At 41.0% G+C, this 22,749-nt stretch overlaps 2 protein-coding genes across 3 annotated transcripts in view; one reads left to right on the top strand and one right to left on the bottom strand.

The window, feature by feature from the left end:
* Nucleotides 1–1,175: 1,175 nt before the first annotated feature.
* ALDH5A1 (aldehyde dehydrogenase 5 family member A1) lies at nucleotides 1,176–11,218 on the top strand. The gene is made up of 10 exons (XM_079299700.1): nucleotides 1,176–1,587; nucleotides 1,715–1,798; nucleotides 2,673–2,843; nucleotides 2,978–3,094; nucleotides 3,530–3,673; nucleotides 4,492–4,635; nucleotides 5,902–6,060; nucleotides 7,347–7,516; nucleotides 8,212–8,270; nucleotides 8,424–11,218. The coding sequence occupies exons 1-10, from the start codon at nucleotides 1,288–1,290 to the stop codon at nucleotides 8,627–8,629; spliced, it is 1,554 nt and encodes a 517-aa protein (XP_079155826.1). The 5' UTR covers nucleotides 1,176–1,287; the 3' UTR covers nucleotides 8,630–11,218.
* Nucleotides 11,219–15,714: 4,496 nt separating this feature from the next.
* Nucleotides 15,715–22,749, bottom strand: part of KIAA0319 — a 51,618-nt gene continuing 44,583 nt past the window's right edge. For both annotated transcript variants that reach the window (XM_079302442.1, XM_079302443.1), the window contains 5 exons: nucleotides 22,461–22,603; nucleotides 21,387–21,509; nucleotides 20,360–20,450; nucleotides 18,752–18,843; nucleotides 15,715–17,913 (listed from right to left, as the gene is read on the bottom strand). In XM_079302442.1, coding sequence (XP_079158568.1) covers nucleotides 17,735–17,913; nucleotides 18,752–18,843; nucleotides 20,360–20,450; nucleotides 21,387–21,509; nucleotides 22,461–22,603 — 628 coding nt within the window. In that variant the 3' untranslated portion in view covers nucleotides 15,715–17,734. The remainder of the gene's footprint in view (nucleotides 17,914–18,751; nucleotides 18,844–20,359; nucleotides 20,451–21,386; nucleotides 21,510–22,460; nucleotides 22,604–22,749) is intronic.

Below are 22,749 nucleotides of genomic sequence, written 5' to 3'. Positions count from 1 at the left end.
CGGAGCATGCCTTTTCTTTCACACATATTGCTGACACAGCAAGCAAATGACTGCCAAATTTGTAAGGCTGTCTTATACCAATTCTTTCTTTTACTGCAAATAAAGTAATTTATATAAAGGAAGAAATAAACTGTGGGTATTCTCCCCACTTCTGTCATATCTCTGGGATTTGAGCAGTGTAATCAGTGCATCACTGCACGGCAGCAGAAGTTTCTGTTAAATCCAACAGCACAGCAGAGTTCGTCCAGCTTATGATGTGCTTGCCTTACAGCAACTACATCCCATTCCACAAAAGAAATTAAAGCCGATTGCCAAAGCAGTATTAACAGAAAAACATTGGCTCCTGAGTTTCAGGTAATACAAATTGATAACTTTGGCCATCGGATAGGACATTGCACACTGAAGTCTAGGTCTTATTTTCAGTGTTGAAAACCCAGTTGGTATGTGAGAGACTGATGAAGTACTCCTGCCAGGTGTACTGCTATGAACTCCTGGCTGCAGAAGCTGGGCACCCCGCATTTCCCTGCCACCGTCTGAGCATGTGGCACAGCCACACCAGTCCCCAGCGAGATGGTGGCACTGGGCAGGGGCTTTGCATGGCCCTTGTGCCAGAGACTGACCAGCTGCCACGGGGCCCAGTGGCCCACAGGCTCCCATGGCCAGTGCTCCTGCAGTACAGCACAAGTTAGAGGAGACTGAGAGCCCTCAGACCTTGTCACAGTCTGCAACTCCCTCACGAAAGGACGAGGAGGGGCAGACACTGATCTCTGCGGTGGTCAGTGGCAGCACCCGAGGGAATGGCGTGGACCTGTGTCAGTAGTGGTTTGGGCTGGGTATCAGGTTCTTCACCCAGAGCGTGGTTGGGCACTGGAACAGGCTCCCCAAGGAAGTGGTCAGACCACCAACCCTGACAGAGCTCAAGAAGCATTTGGACAACGCCCTCAGGCACACGGTGTGACGCTCGGCACACGGCCAGGAGCTGGACTTGGATGATCCCTGTGGGTTCCTTCCAACCCCACAGGAGATATTGTGACCTTAACCTCCCCTCTCTCTACGAAGCCGCGGTGTCGATGTGCCGCGGGAAACGAGGCTCCGTGAGGCAGAAGCCCCCTCCCACTCCGGCCCGGGCAGACCGGGAGCCCTGGCCGGGGGCTCCCGCCCCCTTCTCCGGCGAGACGCCGCTCCTGGCCCGGCCCCTCGGCGGCTCCTCCTCCGGGGCGTTGCGGGCGGGCCGTGCGCTGTGCCGGGGCCGCGCCGGGCCCCGCCGCCTGTCCCCGGAGCGCGGCCATGGCCAGCACCCTCCTGCCGCGGGGCGCCGCCGCCGCCCGCCGCCGCCTCCTGCTGCGCCCCGCGCCGCTCGCCCCGGGGCCGGCGCGGGCCGCCAGCCGGGCCCTGTCCGCCGCCCTGCTGCGCCGGGGCGGCCTGGTGGGCGGCCGCTGGCTGGAGACCGCCGCCGCTTTCCCCGTGCGGGACCCGGCCAGCGGCGAGGAGCTGGGCCGCGTGTCCGACTGCGGGGCGGCCGAGGCGCGGGCGGCCGTGCGGGCCGCGCACGAAGCCGGCGCCGCCTGGGGCCGCCTCCCCGCCAAGGTGAGCGGCCGCGGGAGCTGGCGGCGAGGGGGCCCCGGTTCGGCCCGGTCGGGTCTGCCGGGGCCTCGCTCCCCCGTCCCTGCGGGCGGCGGCCGCGGCAGCCTTGTCTCTCCCTCCCTCCTCCCAGGAGAGGAGCGCGCGCCTCCGCAGATGGTACGAGCTGATGATGGAGAACAAGGAGGAGCTGGCGCGGATCATCACGGCCGAGAACGTGAGTGGGGCGGCGGCGGCGGGCACTGCCCCGTGCGGGCACTCGCGCTGGGGAGCAGTGGCACCGAGTAAAAGTGACAGCCGTCACTCAGCGCCTCACCCGCTACCCATCGTGTCCTTTTAATAACATCTTGTGCACTCACCCTCAGTGGGTGAGGTTTCAAACATCCCTCCTCTGGACATACGTAAAGTGCGTTGGTTTGATGACGATAGTACCTAATCAGAGGAAACCAGAGCCATGTTGTGCTTCGTGGCATGCAAAAGTGTGCATCCACCTAAACCATGGTCCTCGTGGCAGAGATGTTTGTGGCTGGCAAAAATCATGCAAGTCTCCAACTTGGATTCACACAGTCTATATCAGTGAGTAGTCTGGGAGCTCACAAACTGGAGTCCTTTTGGACAAAACCTTGCTGGAAGATATTTCAGCAGCGCCTCTGTGGTGTCACAGCTGCTAATGGTCATTCAGTCCACGGGATCAGACCTGAGGGTAGTCCAAAGCCATATTCCCAAAACAAATGACCCTGGATAAACTTGTAACTGTTTTGCCATGATTTGTGACTTTCTTCAGAGTGCTAATAGCAGCTAACTCAGAGTTTGTGAATAAATGCATACTACATTTGCTGTTTTTCCTCCTTGTCCTGAGCAGGTATGAATCCAGGCACAGCATACAAATTATGGACTATACAATGATGGTATATTGAATCCACACACAGCTGTTGGCGCTGCAATCATGCAATCCTTGTTGGAGATTGCAGTGTATGTCAGAGGAAGCAGATCATAGTTTGAAAACAAGAGAAACTCCAAAATTACTTAAACTTGTTTATACTGCCTCCATTTGCTATTTACAATGTATCTTCAATCTGATTTAATCGAAGGGGAAGCCTCTGAAAGAAGCACAGGGTGAAATCGTGTATTCAGCCTCGTTTTTGGAGTGGTTTGCGGAGGAGGCTCGACGGGTTTATGGTGATGTTATTCCAGCATCTGCAAAGGACAGAAGAGTCTTGGTGCTGAAGCAGCCAGTAGGAGTGGCAGCCATTATAACCCCAGTAAGCACAGCTGAACTCTTCTGTGTCACGTGGAGGTTTTCAGCTCAGTCCCCAGTTCAAAATGTCACTTACTTCTGCAAAAACGGCAGGGAAAATTTTCCCAACGTTGATTGTAGTATTTTCTCTCTTCCTAGTGGAATTTTCCCAGCGCTATGATTACCCGGAAGGTTGGTGCAGCTCTGGCAGCTGGCTGTACAGTGGTGGTGAAACCTGCAGAGGACACACCTTTATCAGCATTAGCTCTTGGGGAGGTGAGTTTTCAGTGCTAAGATTTACCTCAACAACGGACTGGTACTGCACAGAGGGAGTCAGATCAGCTTGGAAGGTAGCTCTGGCCAGCTTCATATGTGAAGAAAGGACAAACTGACTTGATGCAGATGTTTAAGTTTAGTGAGAATCTTGGCAAATTGCATCTAATTTGGTCTAGAGCTTCAAAATGGATTGGGCTGTTTTGATACTCAAAATATCTTTATATCTTTAAGTTGGTTATTTTGAACACACACAGAGCTTAAAGTGAAGCAAAGCTTCTCTCTCAAGCACCTGTGGCACCTGTTCCTAGTTATGCTGAGTCCTTTTGGCTTGTACTGACTTACACACTGTTTTCTTCAAAACAATGAGCAATCATTAAGTAACTGTTCCTCTTACAAAATGCACTAAATGCAAATTCTGTTTTTCTTCTGTTGCAGCTTGCAAACCAGGCTGGGATCCCAGCAGGAGTGTATAATGTTGTCCCTTGTTCCAGACAACAGACAGCAGCTGTAGGGGAAGTTCTATGCACTGATCCATTGGTATCCAAAATATCTTTTACTGGCTCTACAGCAACAGGAAAGGTACATACATGGACAGAATATCCTTGAAGATTATTACTGTGGTTATACTAGAAAGGTAGGAGGAAAGTGTGTGTCTTTATACAGAGCCTTCTTTTCTGGCTACTGTACACACATTGTCCAAATAATTGTGTACCTCTTGAGATACTGCTTACATGTTTTTGCCTCAATACTTCACAGAAGGATGGCTGTCTGCAATTCTTGATAACTGCCCTTTATTAAACTGTAATGTGAACAGTCCTGTACAATATATTCTTGGCTTATAGCATAAGGTAACAAGATACTAATAAGAACACTGAAACTGAGTTTCAAAGGTGCTATTCAAGAATAGCTTCAGTAGGTGAGAGAAAGTATTAGAGGAGTGAGGTCCTGGAATTTCTGCTACCAACCTTAGTCAATAAGCAATCTTGTCACCATCTCTAAATGAATCACTAGAACTGCAGAGTGGCTGTAGAATGTCAGACTTCTCTAGGATGGCTGTATACAGAATGAAGAAAAGGTCTGGTATCAAGAGTAGTCAAAATTTTATTATCAAAAAATAATAGAACAAACAAAAAAAAGTTGACAATATTAGTATATAAAAACTTGACCTGACCTGAAGTTGATAAAAATCTTTCTCTGCGTTAGTTCTTGGCCAGAATTTAATCTTTAAGGATTTTAATGGATGAAATTTGTTTTTGTCATAGGAGATGGTATAGCATTGTAGAGAAGATGCAGATTATTTCCTTGCCAGAGTTAATTTTTCACTGCCTTGCATCCATGATTCCACTGTTCACATCCATGAGAGGTACAGATGTGTGTGTCTCTTGTGTTGCCTGCAGATCTTGCTGAAACATGCAGCTGGCACTGTGAAGAGAGTTTCCATGGAGCTTGGAGGACATGCTCCTTTTATTGTGTTTGACAGTGCCAATGTGGATCGGGCTGTTGCAGGAGCCCTTGCTTCTAAGTATAGAAACTCAGGACAGGTGAGAATTTTTATTTCATATTTCTAGACAGTGAAAAGCTGTAGATAAAGTTTAAGTTGTAAATAAGCTATTTGATGTAAAAGGAAAGCATAGAATACTTAATTGTGAAAAGAAAGGTGCTGCACTCACACATGGCTCTGGGCACTAAAGCCAGTCTAAATAGCAACACTGAAATCCCATATATTTTCACAACATGCATGGCAGTCAGTAGCATCACTATTAGAGAAGATGATGTTCTCTAGGACCCCTTGCAAGAGCTTGAGAAGTGATAAGGCATTTTTTCAGGTTTTGCTAGCATTAAATTCATTGGAGAACTAGAGCCATAAATGACACCATTTTGCTTCAGTCTGTACAGACACAGATAGTTTTCTTCTACAATGAGTACCTTTAAAAACTGGTAGAAAAAAATCTGTGTGTGTTGCTTCAGATGTATTTAGTAAAAAAAAAATTAAGAGCATCACTTTCCAGAACAGTCAGCTGAGAAGGGCTGTTTGGAGATTATTCCAGCCTTACAGGTACATACAAAGTTGATGAACTCCAGCTTTTGAGAAGCACCAAATTTTCAGTGGGTCTGGAAGGTCATTTGATAGGGAAAACTTTACTGAAGAACATATGAAGACATGACTAATCTTGGGAAGAAAGAAAGGAAACAGAAGTGGGCAAGGACCACTAAGGGATCAGACCCTGACTGGACAACATCTATCATAAAAGGCACCTCTGCTGCTGTAGAGAAAGATAACTAGCTGTTCTTTTCACATACTGTAGCAATCAAAATAGGATGGAGTCAGAGCAAAGGGGTATCACAAATAAATAAGCCATTGAAAGCACTTTAAAAACAAGATTCAGGAAGAAAGCAAACTCAAACTCAGATAATAGAGTTAGGAAAAAAGACCCCAGACCACTAAGTGTGATTTGAGTTTTTGCTGCTCAGTCCAGCATTCTGCAGTCTTATTAGAAAGTATTGCAGCTTCTGGACCTTGATTGATCCTTGTATCTGAATCCACAAAACTCACAAAACCCCAGCATAAGCAACTTAGAAGAGTGACATATTTCACACACCCACTGATAGCTTGGTGAAGTTGTATTTCTGAAGTGAAATGGGTGGTGAAAAAAAAGGCATAGCTGGGTAACAGCTTAGGATGAGGGAGGAGAGGCAGGGGCATCAGTGTAGTAACCTGATTCTGTGCCATGAAGGCCAATGAATCAATGGATGGATTAAATACCATGTAAACTAATGGGTTTTTTTCTTACCTTGTTTGTTTTCAGACTTGTGTTTGCACAAACCGTTTCCTGGTGCAAAAGGGAATTCATGATGAATTTGTGGAAAAGTTTGCTAAAGCTATAGAGAAAGAACTGCATGTTGGAAATGGATTTGATGCAAAAACTACCCAAGGACCACTAATAAATGAAAAAGCAGTGGAGAAGGTATAAGTAAATATTTTATTTATAACATCCTAATTTTCTTTTTATGATCCGTAAAATAACTTTACATTTGTATTTTACCTTTTTTCCCTTGTTTTATTAAAACATATTTGCAGTGTGGAAGTGTGTTCTGTCTCCCAAGTCCATGTGGACAGTTCATGGATCATCCCATCCCTGCCATTAAGGGAAAGAGAGGCCTCCATTAGGAGAAACTGATAATCCTCCTGATTACTCCCAAGCTGTTCTTAAATCCATTCACTGAAGTTGGATACACTGTGAGACCTGTACAGTGATCCTGCAGTTCTGAAATCCTGTTATTGACAATTTCTTTTGAGGAACAGTGTTTTGGTTTTTTTGCAAAAGCTAGGCAGAATAATTTATTTTGGTTAAAAATACCAGATCTCTGGATGTTGTAATCACTTGAAACTTCATGTGCATGGTTTGGGTCTTCTGTTTTGCAACTCCAGGACTATTTCTTTTCTCAAAAATCCTAATAAGTCATATCTATAATATACACTCTTCCTAAGTTTAAAGATTATTGAGGCAAGTGTCCCATACTTCGTAAAATATTACAGCTCAGTTTCATGCAGGCTTGGTTTGAATCCATTATATGTGAAGGTTGCCAGATTTGCTTTATAAAAGAATGGGAAAATACTCAGTTATTTGGGAAACAAAAGGATACAGTTCTTGAATTCCTTTCCTTAATGTCTTCCCTTCTTGCATCACAAAAGTGTAGTATGTGTATAAGGTACAACTATATAAACAAGTAAACACTGCACATAGTCACTTTCTGTAATTTCAAAGGACAGTATTCTAGGTGGGGATTGCTACTTTAGTTTTCTTATTACTTTGTTGTCTTTAGATGAATTGTAAATATAGGGGGCAAGTAGAATCATAGATGTAGGAAAATGTTCTTGCAGTTCCATCTTGAGAGTTGCTTCTCTTTCCATGGCAGTCATATACTTCATTTCCATAGTGTGTGATCACTGATATAAGATTCAGTTTTTAGTCCTGCAAAAACTTTTTCTCACATTAGATGTAGGCATTTAATTTCTACAGAAAAGTGGGCTGGGGACCACGTTCATAATTTAGCCCTCTAAAATTATGCCAGACTGAGAGAAACAAGAATTGAAGAGAAATTAGATAATACTGCAAATTATCCTCTGCAAAGTGTAAACCTGTCCTCAAAATTTTCTTACATATTAGAAGAGTATTATTTCTTCAGTGGGAAATGTATTATTGATCATTCTTAAATGCTGACTTTAAGAATTTTGTTATGCCTGCCTCAGGTAGAGAAACACATTAAGGATGCAGTTTCTCAAGGAGCATCTGTTGTGACTGGAGGGAAACGACACAGCTTGGGGAAGAATTTCTTTGAGCCAACATTACTTACTAATGTTACAACAAAAATGCTTTGCACCCAAGAGGAGACATTTGGCCCTTTGGCACCAGTTATCAGGTAAGATTATTAATTCTACATATTAAAATTCACAATTCAAAAAACAATAAAGGTTATTTAAAATAAGGTTTCAAAAACAAAATAGTCTTGTAAAAAGACTGGGGTACACATGTGAAAACATACTTGGAATATGTGGCTTGTTTGTTTCTTGACTTGATCTTAGCATCTCTGCAACTTTTTGAAAATTAAAGTATCTCAGTGGTTCAGCAAGGCTAGATAGCAGCAAAACCTTAATCAATTTCATGATCTGTGGTATGAAATAGGAGACAGGACTTTTGAGTTTGTCCTGTGATTTGGTAGTCCTAAGCTTTTCTGATAGAGGATGAGTTGGAGCAGTCTGTTCTCCTTAAAGCCTTTCCTACCTTTGTGCAGAGCAATTGGATATGATGGAAGCATATGCAGTTATCTCTGAGTTGAGAGTGCTGTGTAGTATGGGAAACAGGCTGACCCATGTGAAGTAAATGTCTCTGTAACATCCAGCTAACTAGGGGCAATAAAGGCAATCTTAACTGCAGTTTAAATTAAGAGAAGAGGTAGACATTTCAGTGTGTCAAAATGAAAGTCAAATTAGCTTTATAATGTGCACTTTTGGCAAAAATAAGTTGGTATTTTAATTCTTGATAAGACTTCTTGTTGGTGAGTCAGCAAGACAGCAGGTGAGCTGCAGGCCTCATTTTTTCTCCTTCTGTTGACAGATTTGACACTGAAGCAGAAGCTGTTGCTATAGCAAATGCAGCTAATGTGGGTTTAGCAGGTAAGCTTCTCTGTCAGATAAGTGTATTTCTGGGTTTTGTGAGCTTTAGTGTTATGGGATGATGATTTTGAATGTCATTAAGTCTCTTTTTCACAGTCTTCTGCATTTGTTCTCACTGATTTTCACTCCTGTATCTTTGTGTCTGCACGACAGGATATTTCTACTCCCAAGATCCAGCTCAGATCTGGAGAGTTGCAGAACAGCTGGAAGTTGGAATGGTTGGTGTTAATGAAGGCATAATCTCATCTGTGGAGTGTCCTTTTGGTGGGGTAAAGGAGTCTGGCTTAGGGCGAGAAGGTTCAAAGTATGGCATTGATGAATACTTAGAAATAAAATATGTCTGCTTGGGAGGATTATAAAAGCCTTCAAACAGCACAGTCCCCACAACTTCAGAAAGGGTGCTGTTGTTTTAATAAGCTTCTTGAGCCAGAAATATGTATGAATGCAACTTCTACCTTCTTTAGAACTAATCAACCCTGTCCTGTGTGTGTATAGAGATATCTACAGTAATCTGTGCTGCCAAATGTTTTTACATGATCTTTGTTTATACATCCAGTTTTTCAGCAATGTGATCACAATATCCATTATTTTTAGTAATGAGTAGGGATATACATTTATTGTTCTTAGATTATCCCTGTGTAACTGGGAGAACTTTGAGACTTGTGCATAATGAAAACAGATTGTAACCTATAGCAAGGGAAACTAGACCACCATTTTTTACTACCATTAGTATTTCAGTGGATGAGGGAGGCTTTGGGATGGCAGTCTCCCTTTAGAATTTTGTGTAAATACTCACACTTTCTAATGTGGTTATGTGATCTCCTTTAGAAGCAAGTGTATGGGGGGTGGTTTTTTTTTTTATTGTGGGAGAATCTGCTGCTTACAAAAGGTGAGGAATTGTTTTGAGCTGTATCTATGCATCCACATAGCCTAACAGACTCCTTTTTCAACATTGTTAATGCTGACTGCAGGGCTGCTGCCTGTTCAGCTTTAGGTTTTTGAGCAAAGAAGTGTACTTTGTGCCTAACAGCTTGCACGTCTAGGATGAAATACAGCCCTTGTTTGATGCCTGTTAGTCCCAGCAGTCCTGGAAACAGGACAGTTCATGACAAAGGATTGCTGGCTTAGTGAAAAGCAGAAGAGGGTAAGATACTCACAGGAACAACTTGAAGAATTGTAAAGGGAGACTATAAGGGCTGTGTGAAGAAAGCACAAGTGACCTGATGATACAGATTAACTTCCTCCCTTCCATGAAAAGACCATGACTCTCCTTAGGTAGAAGTACAGTATTTACCCTGATGTAAATATTGCTCAGTGCCCAAAGGAACATAACTCACCCCCGTCAAAGCACAGGAGCAGATATCCAACCCTGTGGGCTTTGTGTCTTGAACTGGATTTGTGGTTACACAGGTGAAGGTCCATTAGGGAGGAAGGTTTAGAAACCTTTGAACATGGCTCATTTGTGACCTAATATAGTGGTGGTTTAGAGGTGAGGCTTTGACACATCACCTCACTATTCTGTCATCTTCAAAAGATGATGTAAGGCTTCCTTTATGAAATAAACAATGTTGTTTAAACATTATTTTAATGGCAGTCAAACAAAGCACTTTAAAAAATGTGCAATGTTAATTTGGTGAATAAATCCACACAAGAGAAGTTAAATAAAATGAACTTTGTTTCTTGTGTTCATTAAAAATAAATAAAAGGACACAGAGCCCTTCTTCCTATAAAGTAATGAATGTACCCTATGAAATGAGATATTTTAAAATATTTTATCCCATCAGGCAGAGGGATGCCAGATAACACAAGACTTGGGGAGGGAGGGAGGGAAAGTAAGCTGGGACTGAGTTTCACAGGGTTTTCGTTTAAAGCGCACATGAAGTAGCATTGACTGCTACTCCTTATTTTTAAGTATTTTGTTATGGTTGTATTTGTGTAGCAGTTGAGATCAGGTGGGTCCTGGAGCACATCACCTTCAGTACTGTGTGCATCATGCCAGCCAAAGGGCAGTGAAAGAACATTGACTGCCCTTCCAGTAATTCCCAATGCACCAAACCTGCATAGTTGTGATAGTGAGGACTTAGTACTGTTGTCTGTGCTTGTTGTCAAGAGCACAAAAAGGATGGCCTCTTTCTACACTAGTTGCAAGAAACTTTCCTGTAGCCAACTTGTAAGATTACATTGTTGAGCACACAGGCTGCCTGAATTTGGGAAATACAGTGTTGTGGGAGAAAGCTGTTTGCCAGCCTTGGCTACCAATGTGTTTGGTATTAATTGGAAAAAACAACTGGATGAAATAAGGTCACACGTTGGTTCCTAGCTTCCACAACACAATGATGCAGGTATATTTACAGGTATTGTACACAGACAGAATATCTGCCACTGAAATTCAATTATGTCTGCCTGTGAACTGCAGTATAAGGTCCTCTTATTTACAGCTCTATGACAGTGTAGTATTTAATGTGAATGTACTTCTCGGGACAATGCAGTTGGAGGATAAATTATTTAAGCTTTGCTCTCTTCACTGTGATGTTACTGATCTGATGCATTGGTACATTTTAAATCTTATTGTATTTTCTGATAATAGCACTTCTAATGAGTGTTTACTTTTTTTTTTTAGCAAACAATACCTTTTACAATGCCTGATAACAAGCACAAAAAAATAATTAAAGATAATGTTTGTAAGAAACTTAAAAAATACCTTTGTATAGGTTGGATTGTGGTTGGATTCCAGCATAATATCCTCATGTCAGTAAAGTCTGCATCAGTTTAGCACAGAATAATCAATGTTGTCTTCATAGCAAAAGCTGGGATTCTTCAACAAACGACATACTTGAATTCTCACACCTCAGTTGTGTTGATTGCACTTGTGATAGTTTAGCAATTTCTGGATATTAAAACTGTGATTAAAAAATGTTTTCAGTTAATAAATAACTTCTGTGAAAGCACCGGATTTTGTGGTTTATTACCTTATTCAATGCTGAATTGACAAATTGACAGCAGCCACATTAAGCTCAGTCTCTCAGATTTGCACAGATGATTTTGTTCTGACAGCTTTATCACTGGAAAAGACACCACTTCTTTGCACCCACATGTTCATACAGTGTAAGATTTTGGTACCCCAAATTACAGCCCCTTGAATCTACATCAAATAGATGAGACTACTTGGGCATAAGTAGTAATATCTATCAGTGATTTTGTATGCCAGTCTTTTATGCTGAATCAAACATTTTGTCACAAAATAGATCAGAGTGTCTCCCTGCTTTTATAATGTGATTACTTGCATAAGTCTTGATTTCATTAAGCTTTAAAATAGTTTTGGGAGCTCTTTATTTTTTATTTAATACAGTCTTGAAGCATGAGAAGCTGTCTTTTAATTTCCAACTTGACACTGTCATGGCCAATTTCCATTTTATTTTCTTAAATTACTCTTTAAACAGTTGTTTTACACACACACACATACATAGACACCCACACACCCCCACGGCCTCCACTGCCTGTCTTCTCTGTGTAACAAGCTCTAAAGAAACTATGTTTACTTGATCAACCAGAAATTAACAACTTAGCTGTCTTAAAGATTTAAGTATGGTATTCAGAAGGTCTAAGTTACATTTTGGTGCTTGTTTAATGGGCTTCCAGGTCAAAACTTCCTGCTTAGGTCCTTCCACGAAGAACCATGAGAAGTTGGGGTTTAGTCACTTCATCAGTGAGCACCAAAGCTGCTTAGCACAACTGGGTCAAGTTGTTTTGGGATCACGCTGATTATCTTCTGTTGCACCACCTACTCACAGGGATGGGGGAAGGCTAGTGCTATTGCCAAAATGTACAGTGCAATAACAAAAGAGCAGATTCCATCCTTCAACAAAGGATGGAATTTCATCCAGCTGCCAGTGTTCCCAGTGACAGTTCTTTGAGGTACCACCTACACTGTAGCACTATGTATCCAAACAGACTTAAAAAGTTGCTTTCATGGTTTATGATTATTTCCTCACAGAAAGACATTTGTATCTCATAGCATCTTTTATTATCACTGTCAGCACAAACTTACTACACAATGATGGAAGGATTTTTCTTGTCCAGTTCAGAAACAAGCAGCATAACCTATCCCTCTGTAACAGCATATTTTGGCTTTTATTGCACACCTGTATCTCTGATTACTGCTAAGCAGCTGATTCAAGTATGGAATCTGTTACAGAGCAAGCCACAACACCTGTGAAACCACCACACTTGGTATGACAGACGGTGATTACTTACACACAGCTAATTAAACCAACTCAGGAAAAGCACCACAAGAAAACTTAGTGTGAATTGCAGTAATTTTTTTTTTCCCCCTGCTCGCTAATCTACTGAATTATGTCACCTCTCTAGTAAAAGATGCTTCTGTCAGTAGGGAGGGAAGGAATCAGCTACTGCATTGCTTCTATGTTCGAGTACAGGCAAGCTATGGAAGACAACATATGTCCATTATCTGGGCCTGACTGTTGGATCCAATACAGAATACCATGCTTGAAAGAGTACCTGACAAGTTTCTAAAGGAAAAGACAAAACTTTATTAATAGTTACATAAATGTAGCAATTTCAGCTCAGAAATGGTTCCAGTTACAATACAATAGCATTTGCAATAAATAACATTTTCTAGAAACAGATTCCTAATATAAATTCTGTAATAGCTCACCCAACCACCCACAGGGAGAAGTGCTTTCATACAGAAATAAAACAGATGTGCAGCTCATCTGCACCTGATTCACACCCTGTGCAAAAAATAATTTGCCTTTGTTGCCTCCTTAAAATTAAATTTCTAAACTTTGTATTTCCTTCATTTACCTTGGGGAGTTAAGAATACAAAAGGTAGATGAAATGGGTTTTTCTCTGCTGCAGAATTATAGAATTAGTATTCAAGTTAAGGATCCCTGACAAGCAATAACTGACATTAAGAAACTAATTTACCTGTATCCTGTTTCCCTTCTGGAGGAACATTTTCCTCTCTCAAACCTCACCTAAATGTCAGAAGACTACACTTACTGTTATTTTATTACGACCATCCTGAAACTTCACCTGACAACTTGCCCATTACTGGTGTACTGGGGGACAAAATTAGTTTCACTTGAGGTTAGAAGCAGAAATAGAAGATTTGCCTAGGAACTCAATTATTTCAAGAATATCTAAGGAAAGTTTGCACCAGCACAGAGGACACATGCATGCACTCACTCTCTCACTCTTATGTTCCTTGCATGTGTGTGCACTTCTGTTTGCCCATAGGAGACCAAGGAAAGGAAAACTGACATCATATAAGCAAACAGCTGACAGCACAAAACAAATGCTTGAACAGTACTTTTATCTGATGCATCTGACAGAGGGAGAGTAACAGTGCTGAGTAAAATGACAGACTTGATAATCCATTTTTACATACAAAACAAGAATAACCTTTTTCCCCTATGCAAATTAACAATTATCTGTAATTAGAAATTTTGCTTTCTTTTCACTACTTAATATGACAGATTGAACCACAGTACAGAGAATCTGGATGTGGATCTCAACAGATTTGCCAAGGTAAATTGTCTCATACTGCAGTACAATTTTGGTTAGGAAAATAAAAACCACTGTTTGCAGTCAACTGAATACTACAATTGGGTACTGAACCTGTTTAATGCTTAGGAAGATTTCTTCCAAAATACACTCCTTCCTTAAAATGCAAACAAAGGCAGTGCTTTTACATAGCTGGATAGTCCCTGTTTGTGCGTGTAAAACCACAATGCAAATGAAAATCCAGTGCCTACACTTCAAGGCAGAGAGGCACTGCAAGTATCACCACAACTGTCTGCCTTTAACAAGAGGCAGTATCTTAGCAGTGCCAAACTGAATTACTCTTTATTTTCAGTAGACTCCGAGTCACACAGGACAAGCTCTATCTGGTCTCATCTGCTATGCAGTGCAGATGAGTATTTTGGGAATAGCCCCATCCATATTTTACAAATCAGCTGCCAGTACTCCTTCTGTATGTGAAGGAAAACAGTATGCAGAAGTAAATGTGAGGACTGAGAACCTGCTTGGAACCTATCATAACCCAAACCAAAGAATTAGAATCCAAATTCTGGCATTGTGTTTGCACAGTTACAGCTAGTTTCCTGACCCTTTCATTCATGGTATGAACTGACATTCTGCAAGAAAGCAGTAGCTCTAGAAGAAACAATCATACTGAATCAAGACACAAGGCTTGCTACGGTCTCTCCTAAATTCCTGACACAAACATACTTGGCCAAGAGATACAAATATGATACTACAAATTCACAGAGCCAGAAATTATTGCTTTCAGCTTCTGTGCAAGTGCCATGTATAAAAAGCAAGCCTGCTCCTATGGTAAAAGGAATACCTTCTTCTTCCAAGCAGGTGGAATAATCAAACTTGTACAAACAGAAGCAGGTGAAAAATTTGAAGTATATTCAACCTTGAAAACATAGCTAAAATAGTTAGCAACAAAAATGTCCAAGTATCATCTGGAGAACTGAATTCACCAAGCAACTTCTACTTGCTAGGGCCATATACAATGAGAAATGTCTAATACTTCTTATTTGTTAGAGTGAGAAACACTTAAGCAAATCATGCATACATTCTCATGGTCCCTGAACTTACCAGAGATCCAAAGATCTGGGCCCAGCAGTGTGCGTCCATGGGCAGGGGAATAGTCCTGGAAATTCTGCAGCATTAAGGAATGCAGGCTTATGATGCCTGGAGTTGTTTTACTAGAGAAACAATTTTCCATTTTGGTGGAGTTTGTTTGTTTGTTTAAAAAAGACATTTCAATACCTTCAAAGAAGAACATCCTAGGTTTCAGCACTTGCTTTAAAAACATAAAATAAACCCAAAAGACATAAGTCACTAATTTCACAAAACTGACAGATGCTGCTGACTGCACTGACATATCCTAGAAGGTAAGCTTATAGATAAAGGCACACTGGAGACAGTATTTAGCAGAAGCATCAATGGCAGCACGGCACGTACAAACTTGAAATTATTTAAGCAACTTATTTGCTTGTTTAAAAATGCATGTTTTCAAGAAAATAATTCCTGCTAGAACATTATGTGTAGTTGTTCATAACGGATTAAGCCCAACATTTGGACTTCAAAGGAAAGAAATAAATTACTATTTTGAATGAGCTTTTACTTTTTTCAGGAATGCTTTAAAGTGAACACTTACTTTTATTATGTTAACACAAAATAAATATGTTCCTAGAACAGGAACTGAAAGACAACAGAAGCTGACCTTTTGTTGACCAAGTTATTTAAAAATATATATATATATACATACACATGCACACTCTCAAGAAGATGGAGAGTGTGATAAAGTAGATTTGTTTCAAGAAATAGCCTAAACCCCCATACACAGAGTTGAAACTTGGTTTCTGAAGAAAGCCAATCATACCATAGATACTGTACTTTGCTGGTGTGTATGGGAAAAACATAGACAACACCTGTATTAGCCCTTTTTAGCTCTTCACAGCCTCTCCCACCACAGTGATGCCTGCAGCCACACCAAGATCTCCAGAAAAATGCAGGGCTGGACACAGGCAAAATACTCCTCAGTGCTGAATTAGTAGCCTTAGGGACTGTTGATGACTGCACTTGAGAATCCAAAGTATAAAATAAGTTATGAGCATGCTACATTGCTGCAGCTTTTGACCACTGATTTCTTCCAGCCTAGATCTGACTGTTGCCCAAGTCCCTTAACAAAAGAAGCACAGTAGCCACAGTGTTCAAGCCAGCTACTCTGTTGTGTTAGACTTCTAAGAAAGGATGAAGAAAGCCCCCAAATTCTCTACTACATTATTCCTCTTGATGAAAATGGCCTATGTGCCCCTTCCAGCCCTTCTAAACAGCTCCCCTTGATGTCTATACTGTTCCATTCTCCGATAAGAGGATCTCCATCACTGGATTAAAAAAAAAAAAAAAAAAAAAACAAAAAACCAAAAACACAAACAAACAAAAAAATCCCCCAAAAAACCTAACAAAACAAACCCCCCAAACATAAAAAAAAAAAAAAAAAAAAAAGACTCTTCAAAAATGCTCCTAGAACTACAAGAATGCTTTCTCCAGCAAAACATGAATTTCCTCCATCTCAGCCCTAGACTTCAGTACATCAGTAGAGGACCCCCAGGAAAAGCTGATGTCATGGCTAAATAGTACCACTGATATAGATGCCCTCACAAGTGAGGCCTGTGTACAGAAGTCAGGTCTTCAGTTAGGGATTTCAAAAGCAGTATTGGGGCCATGATTTCAAAGCCTAACAAGCAGACTGTGAAGAAATTACCAGGCTATGAACAAGAATGTCAGAACTGATACACCTTCCCTTGCTAAAGACCTAAAAGGATCTCTCCAGGCCAACACATCCAGTCACTCAATGGCCAGAGAGGAAAAAAATCAAACAATCTCATGTTCAAGCTAAAACATGCTCAGCACCAATCACCATGACAATGAAAATACAATGACCCTTCTGCTCCACACAGGGTATTTGCCACAAACATTTCACTGCACAAGTGCCCAGCACATTCTTTATTGAGCACTTGATGCTGACAGATGAAAACTCGCCTCAGCTGAGCATTCAGTCTTAAAAGGTCCAGAGCTCCTCAAAGTGATCTAAAAAGGTTGTTTGGGGTGCTCAAAATGCTCCTCAAGGTGCACTGCACCAAGTCCTTCTTGCTACAGTTTCCTGGATGGAAATGGCAGAGCCAAAACAGCTTGATCATTACAGAAACAACCTAAGGCTGGCTTTCCCTGCAGATATCACACCTCCTATGTGAACACAGGGAACATTGCATCCTACAGGACAAAGATATACTATGTTACATTACAGCTGATCCAGTGCTTAGTTGTTAACTTTCTCTAAAAACAAGAATGTTTTCACCCAATGAACATTGCCCTAGAAAAGGAAGTCACAAAGTACAGTTGGATAAAGACAATGCACTAAAAATGCTCTTTGTGTTTCCATCCTAAACTGAAAATTAAGATGGAGCCTGTGGCCACATATTGCTCTCTATAGTTGTAAGGAACTTCATCTATATTGGCTTTTGCTGTTGTAAACCCCATCACTTCTCAAAGAGAGCTTTAGGAGCACATATGAATCTGTATGCCATTGTTAGTTACCATAATTTGTAGCAGAACAGCTCTGGCTAGTTTTGTAGCAGTAATAATAATAAAAAAAAGGCCTCCTGAAGTTCAAGCATTCAGCACAGAACATGCAAGAAGTAAGATGTGCTTTTTGTTGCTCCTATAATAGCGACAAGAGGAGACAGCTCATCATCTAATCCTTTCTTCCTCCTTCTGCCTTTCCCTACCTGTGCTAAAAATTTACCCTTTAATCTGCAATTAGTTGATCTTTTAGGAAGATTTTGATGATGGAAAAACAGAGGTGGGCCAACATGTTTCAGATGTGTCATACCAGTGTGTTCTGTGCTTTTACCCTCACTCAGTTATCTGTCTTTTGAGCTGTAGCTGAAGGAAACTCCATTTCTGACAGATCCATTTATAAGTGTTCTAGAATTCTCTCTTTCAATCTTTTCTCTGCTGAAGATAGTGTCCTGATCACTGTCAAACTCTGACTCAGAGACCATCAGACTGGAGTTGTGTTCTGTACTTCTGTGTTTTATACCTGACAATAGAAAAGCAAAACAAACTCATTAGAAAGTATTGGGTTTTTAGTAACATATAGCCATTTTCTTTTCTGCTGTGATATAAAAGGCAAGTGAAAACATTATCTGCAGTGCAATGTAACAGCATACACCAATACAAAATCTGGCTTAAGAATTATCATACACCATTTCAGATACTCTTACGACTTCATTGCAGGTGCAGCAGTTTATGACTCTGAAATGTGGATATATGTATTTAAATTTAAATGTACTCAAACAACTAGATTATCTTAGTATACACCCAGTGTATTTTTAATATCTTGAATCTGGAAATCAGTCTGTCCACTCAATGACCTTATTATCAGGAGTGGCAATGAAAGGTCACGTTTTCTACAGAAACATTATCTTCTAGGAAGCAATTTCTCAGAATGATTTTATTTCCTTTATTTTCCTTTTATTTCCTTTCCAGTTCCCCTGCTGAAAGTCAGGTAAATTAAATGATATGTAAACAGCAGCTGAAATCTACAGATGTCTAACAGGGTACTGATGGGTCAGGAGGGAACTGCTGGTGCAGCAACAAAAACAGCTCCAAATTAAAGCATGTGCAGAGGGAGAAGGCTTACATGGAGGAAATCTGTGGGGCAGTTCAATGCTCTAAATTAATATAAACTCAGAAGCTCAGAGCAGAGGCTGACCCCAAGGCTTTATTAAAGAAATTAACTGATTCTCCCTCAACCACTTCACTGTCTGTTTGTCTCTGCCATTCCCAAACTTAGCCTGCTTCTAGGTTCCTCCTGCCCCAGACACATTGGCTGTAAGCTTGGTGGGTGAGTTCCCAGGCTGCCACACAGCACCTACCATATTTGGGCCGTAGCTCCATTCTCTCCTGCTCATCTATGTTATCTAGGATGGTATATTTTGTTTTCTTTCTTATCTTTGTCCTCTTCCTGCTAAAAAGATAGTAACCAAAAAGACATTTTATTTTCATGTACACACATAAATCTGCCCCCCCCACCTCCTTTTCATATACATCCCCAAATATACAGAATGTCACTGAACTTTTTCACCTCCACTGAAAAATATTTCCAGTTTATAACTGAATAAGGCAGTTGTACAATATGGACAAAACAGTATAGTTAATTTTCACTGCTACAGAAAGATGAAGAAAGCAAGGCAGATTGATTTCCTCTCCTAAGCCACAGTTTGTTCAAATTCAACATAGTAACTACAATTGCTAATTCATGTGCCCCTACAGTTCACAGCGGAGAAGCTACCTTACAGCTCAGCCAGCATTACAGCAAAAGCCAGCCTTGGCCTCCCCTCCATGATCTTCTGTAGAATTCATGTGGTAACTCAAAGTTTATAAAACCTCCAAATCTCCAGCCAGATCTTGAGTCTACAGTGCCTTTTTCATGTAGTTTGCACAAGGCAAAAGGAATCTCTTGACATTCTGTCCCATGCTGTATTTCCAGACTCTTTTTCACATGGATCTCTATCCACCAGTGCTCACTCTCAGACACAAGCCATATGAGGACAAAGAAAAGAAGCAGCTGAACTCATAAAAAAAATCCCTCAAATAATCATCCAGTACACACAAGCCTGTGCAGCTCCACCCCACATTGTGGGAGTAGAATGGGAAACACTTTACTATTTAAAGTTTTCTACTAACAGCACTGTTCCTTCAATCATAAAAATAAAATTAGTATCAACTCCTACACATTTTTTACATACTGTAAAGACATCCTAGAAAAAGATGAAAATCCAGAAAGAATTTGATGGCATTTTATTTTTGCTAACACCCGAACAAGCTATGTATTTGCTGAGCTATTTGAGCTGCAGCAAAAACACTTGCTCTAGTGACAGAATTTGCAGAAGCTTGTCACTTGAAAGAGAATTTATTATCAGCTCACTAGAAAAGACTGGAGGGGAGGCAGGGAGGGAAATGACATTCAGTAGTATGAATGTTCCTGTTTAAGGAAAGAGAAATCAAGAAGTCAGCATGACTGAGATCACTGGAGTACTCCTTGCCTGCAAGCCACCTGCAGCCCAGCCAACCATTGTTCCTGTCGAAGGGAGAAACCAGATTGGGAGCAGATCCCTTCCCATGGCCAGGAACATGTGACCTCCAGGGTGTGTCTTTTTTTTCTTTAGTATGGAGTACCTCCAGGACTCAGTAGGAGACTGAAGATCTGCAGCATATTCTCAGCATTTTAACATTAATTATCACTTAACATGAAGGATACTGCAACATTAACTTTTTGGTTTTTGTAATGCAGAAGAGCACAGACACACAAATGGATACTCCTTTTTTACAAAAGAGGTGTGTGTCTACAGAAACAGCTACTGGAAGCTCCTCACATGTCCAAAATGAGCTCAGTGGTTTAGTGCAATGGACTGGACTGAAACATGTGATGGTGTGTGCAATTTTTGTGTGTACCCCATCAAAAAGAAACAGAAATCATGTACCTTTTACAGCAGCAGATGCAGAACCAGGCAAGCCCTACCATGACCACAATCAGAATAAAAACAGACACAGTCACATAGAGTATACTCCACTCTGAAAGAAGAAACACAACAGTGCTTTGTTAGGTCATATGAATAGAGTAACTTCTAATACAATGCTATTAAAATAACTGAAGAATGGGAGTGGCAACAGGAATGTAGGAAAACTCAGCACCAACATATTCTTACATGAATTCCTAAAAATCTTTAAGCTTTAACATTAGAAATGCACATTAGAAAACTGTCTCCCTCTCAAATACTTTTTACCATTCCAAGATATCTGAAGTCTGTGTGGGAACTGACACTCCTGCAGAAGGTTGTGGTTACCACCTCAGTTATCATTCCCTAACTGAAATAAACAGAGGTACCCTGGGTCTGGCACTTCAGTGCTTCAAAAGAGGAGCTGATCAGAGGTAGATCCTTCTACCTGAACATTTATATTTATGAATCCAGGAAAACAGGAAAAGATAGAGAGAGATAATTTGAACTCCAACATGTGTATATTCACAGCTGTCAGTGTTACCAGGTTCTAAAGGTCAGTATTGGTCAGTCTGGAACACTGATGTTTTCTTTGCTTAGATTAGATCATACTTCTGGCACAGAAGCATCAACCATCCACTCAGAGAAATTGCAATTGCTGCCTCTTTTCCAGCCTTGCAATAGTCCTACTCAAAAGCTTTGCGATCCCCATGTTATTCATCAACCCCTCCAACCAGCCCCAAATTGTTGCACAATCCCCCTCCCATGACAAAGTTTTCAATTTTTCTTTAATCAAACAGTGATTATCTTTAAAATTTAGGCTACCACTGTCAAGACACCATTTCAAGAAATTATTCAAATATTGTTCTATAGAAAGGTATTGTTGGGCTGGAAAACAGACTGGTTTAGTCTTCCCTCAGCATCTACCTCTTTATTGCCAGTTCTGAGAACAAATAATCAGTCTCACATGACAAGTTACTCTTGAAAGACATCCCTCAACACCCAAACTCACCACAATTACTCTCTCCATCATTTAGATAACGATGAATCAGGTTTTCCATCCACAGCTGGTAGCAAATGCAGCGCTTTGTTATGGGGTCACAGTGCCCATGTCCAGAGCATTTCAAAAGACAGGCTAAGAACAGAACAAACACAGGATCAGTTGTGTAAATGGACAACTTGTCATACATTCTCTTAATGTTAGACTTGATTGGTGGCAAAGCATCTGGCTCATTACACTGTGGTATGTTTTGAAACTCCATTTCCTTTGGGGTTATGTGTCAAATAGATCTACAGTCTAGCAGACCGCTGGCTGTGAGGAGAAATGTAATCAGAGTATATTCATAACAGAACAACTTTTTCAAACAGTAAATAAAGACGAATTTTGCTACACAATCAGTGACTATTTTATCACCAGAGCTTGCTTACTTTGTTTGTACTTGAATTGTTGTGTCCTGATTTTAGATTATGGAGAAGTCATGTTTGTAATACCTAAGGATCATAAAGGGTTGACAATACTAGTGAAGCTTAAAAATAAGCTTAGAAGTTCAAGCATCTTTTTGGGCAAGAGAAAGAGTTCATTACAGGAAACCCCAGTGGCCTGCTTACATTGTACAAGATTAGAAGACCAGGTGGCAACACAGCTATCACCCATTTTCCCTGATACAGGCAGACAAGAACAAGTTAGATTACAAGCCTATTTACTGAACTCTAAAAACCCTGAAGGAAGGAGAGACATGAAACATATTTACTTTATAGCTATATTAAGTTTTGCACACCTTCCAAGAAAAAGTAGTATGTAAGGTATCTTTATCCTCATTCTACAGGCCCTCCTGATGTAGACCAAATTAAGATGTGCTTTTTCCTGCTGATACAGATGATGTCTTAAGAGTGACTGGCACAAGACTAGCTACCACAAATCCTGAAGCATTTTAAGTATTGTCCTCAACACCATCCTTCATAACCTACACCCACCAAGCCCAGACACCAGATGGCAGACAGAAAGACTTCACACAGTGTTTCCAGGTGCTGTGTTAGCCAAATGTCTGCAAAGTTCTGACATAAGCAAGCACAATCCAAAACATACCAGCCGTGTCAACTCTCAAAACTTTAAAAAGCAAGAAGTCAGCCTTCTGTTTCAAAAGCTGCACGTGCAGAGTCCGTGAGACATCTGATGCCTTGATCACCGTGGAAGGATGGCCATTCTGCACATAGAACACAACTGCAGTGCTGCAGAAAGAACAGCTAAGGTCAGGACTGCTACCACAGATCACTGTTGTCAGGCATTCAGCAATAAAGTATAAAGGTGTATAGCATTTTGTCTTTTTTGCTTCTGGAAAGCCAATGTCACCATTGATAAAGATTAGGGAACTCTG

The sequence above is a fragment of the Erithacus rubecula genome (genome assembly GCF_903797595.1).
Source record: "Erithacus rubecula genome assembly, chromosome: 3".
In the NCBI taxonomy this organism is placed as follows: domain Eukaryota; kingdom Metazoa; phylum Chordata; class Aves; order Passeriformes; family Muscicapidae; genus Erithacus; species Erithacus rubecula.
This window is presented reverse-complemented; position numbering and strand designations above follow the sequence as displayed.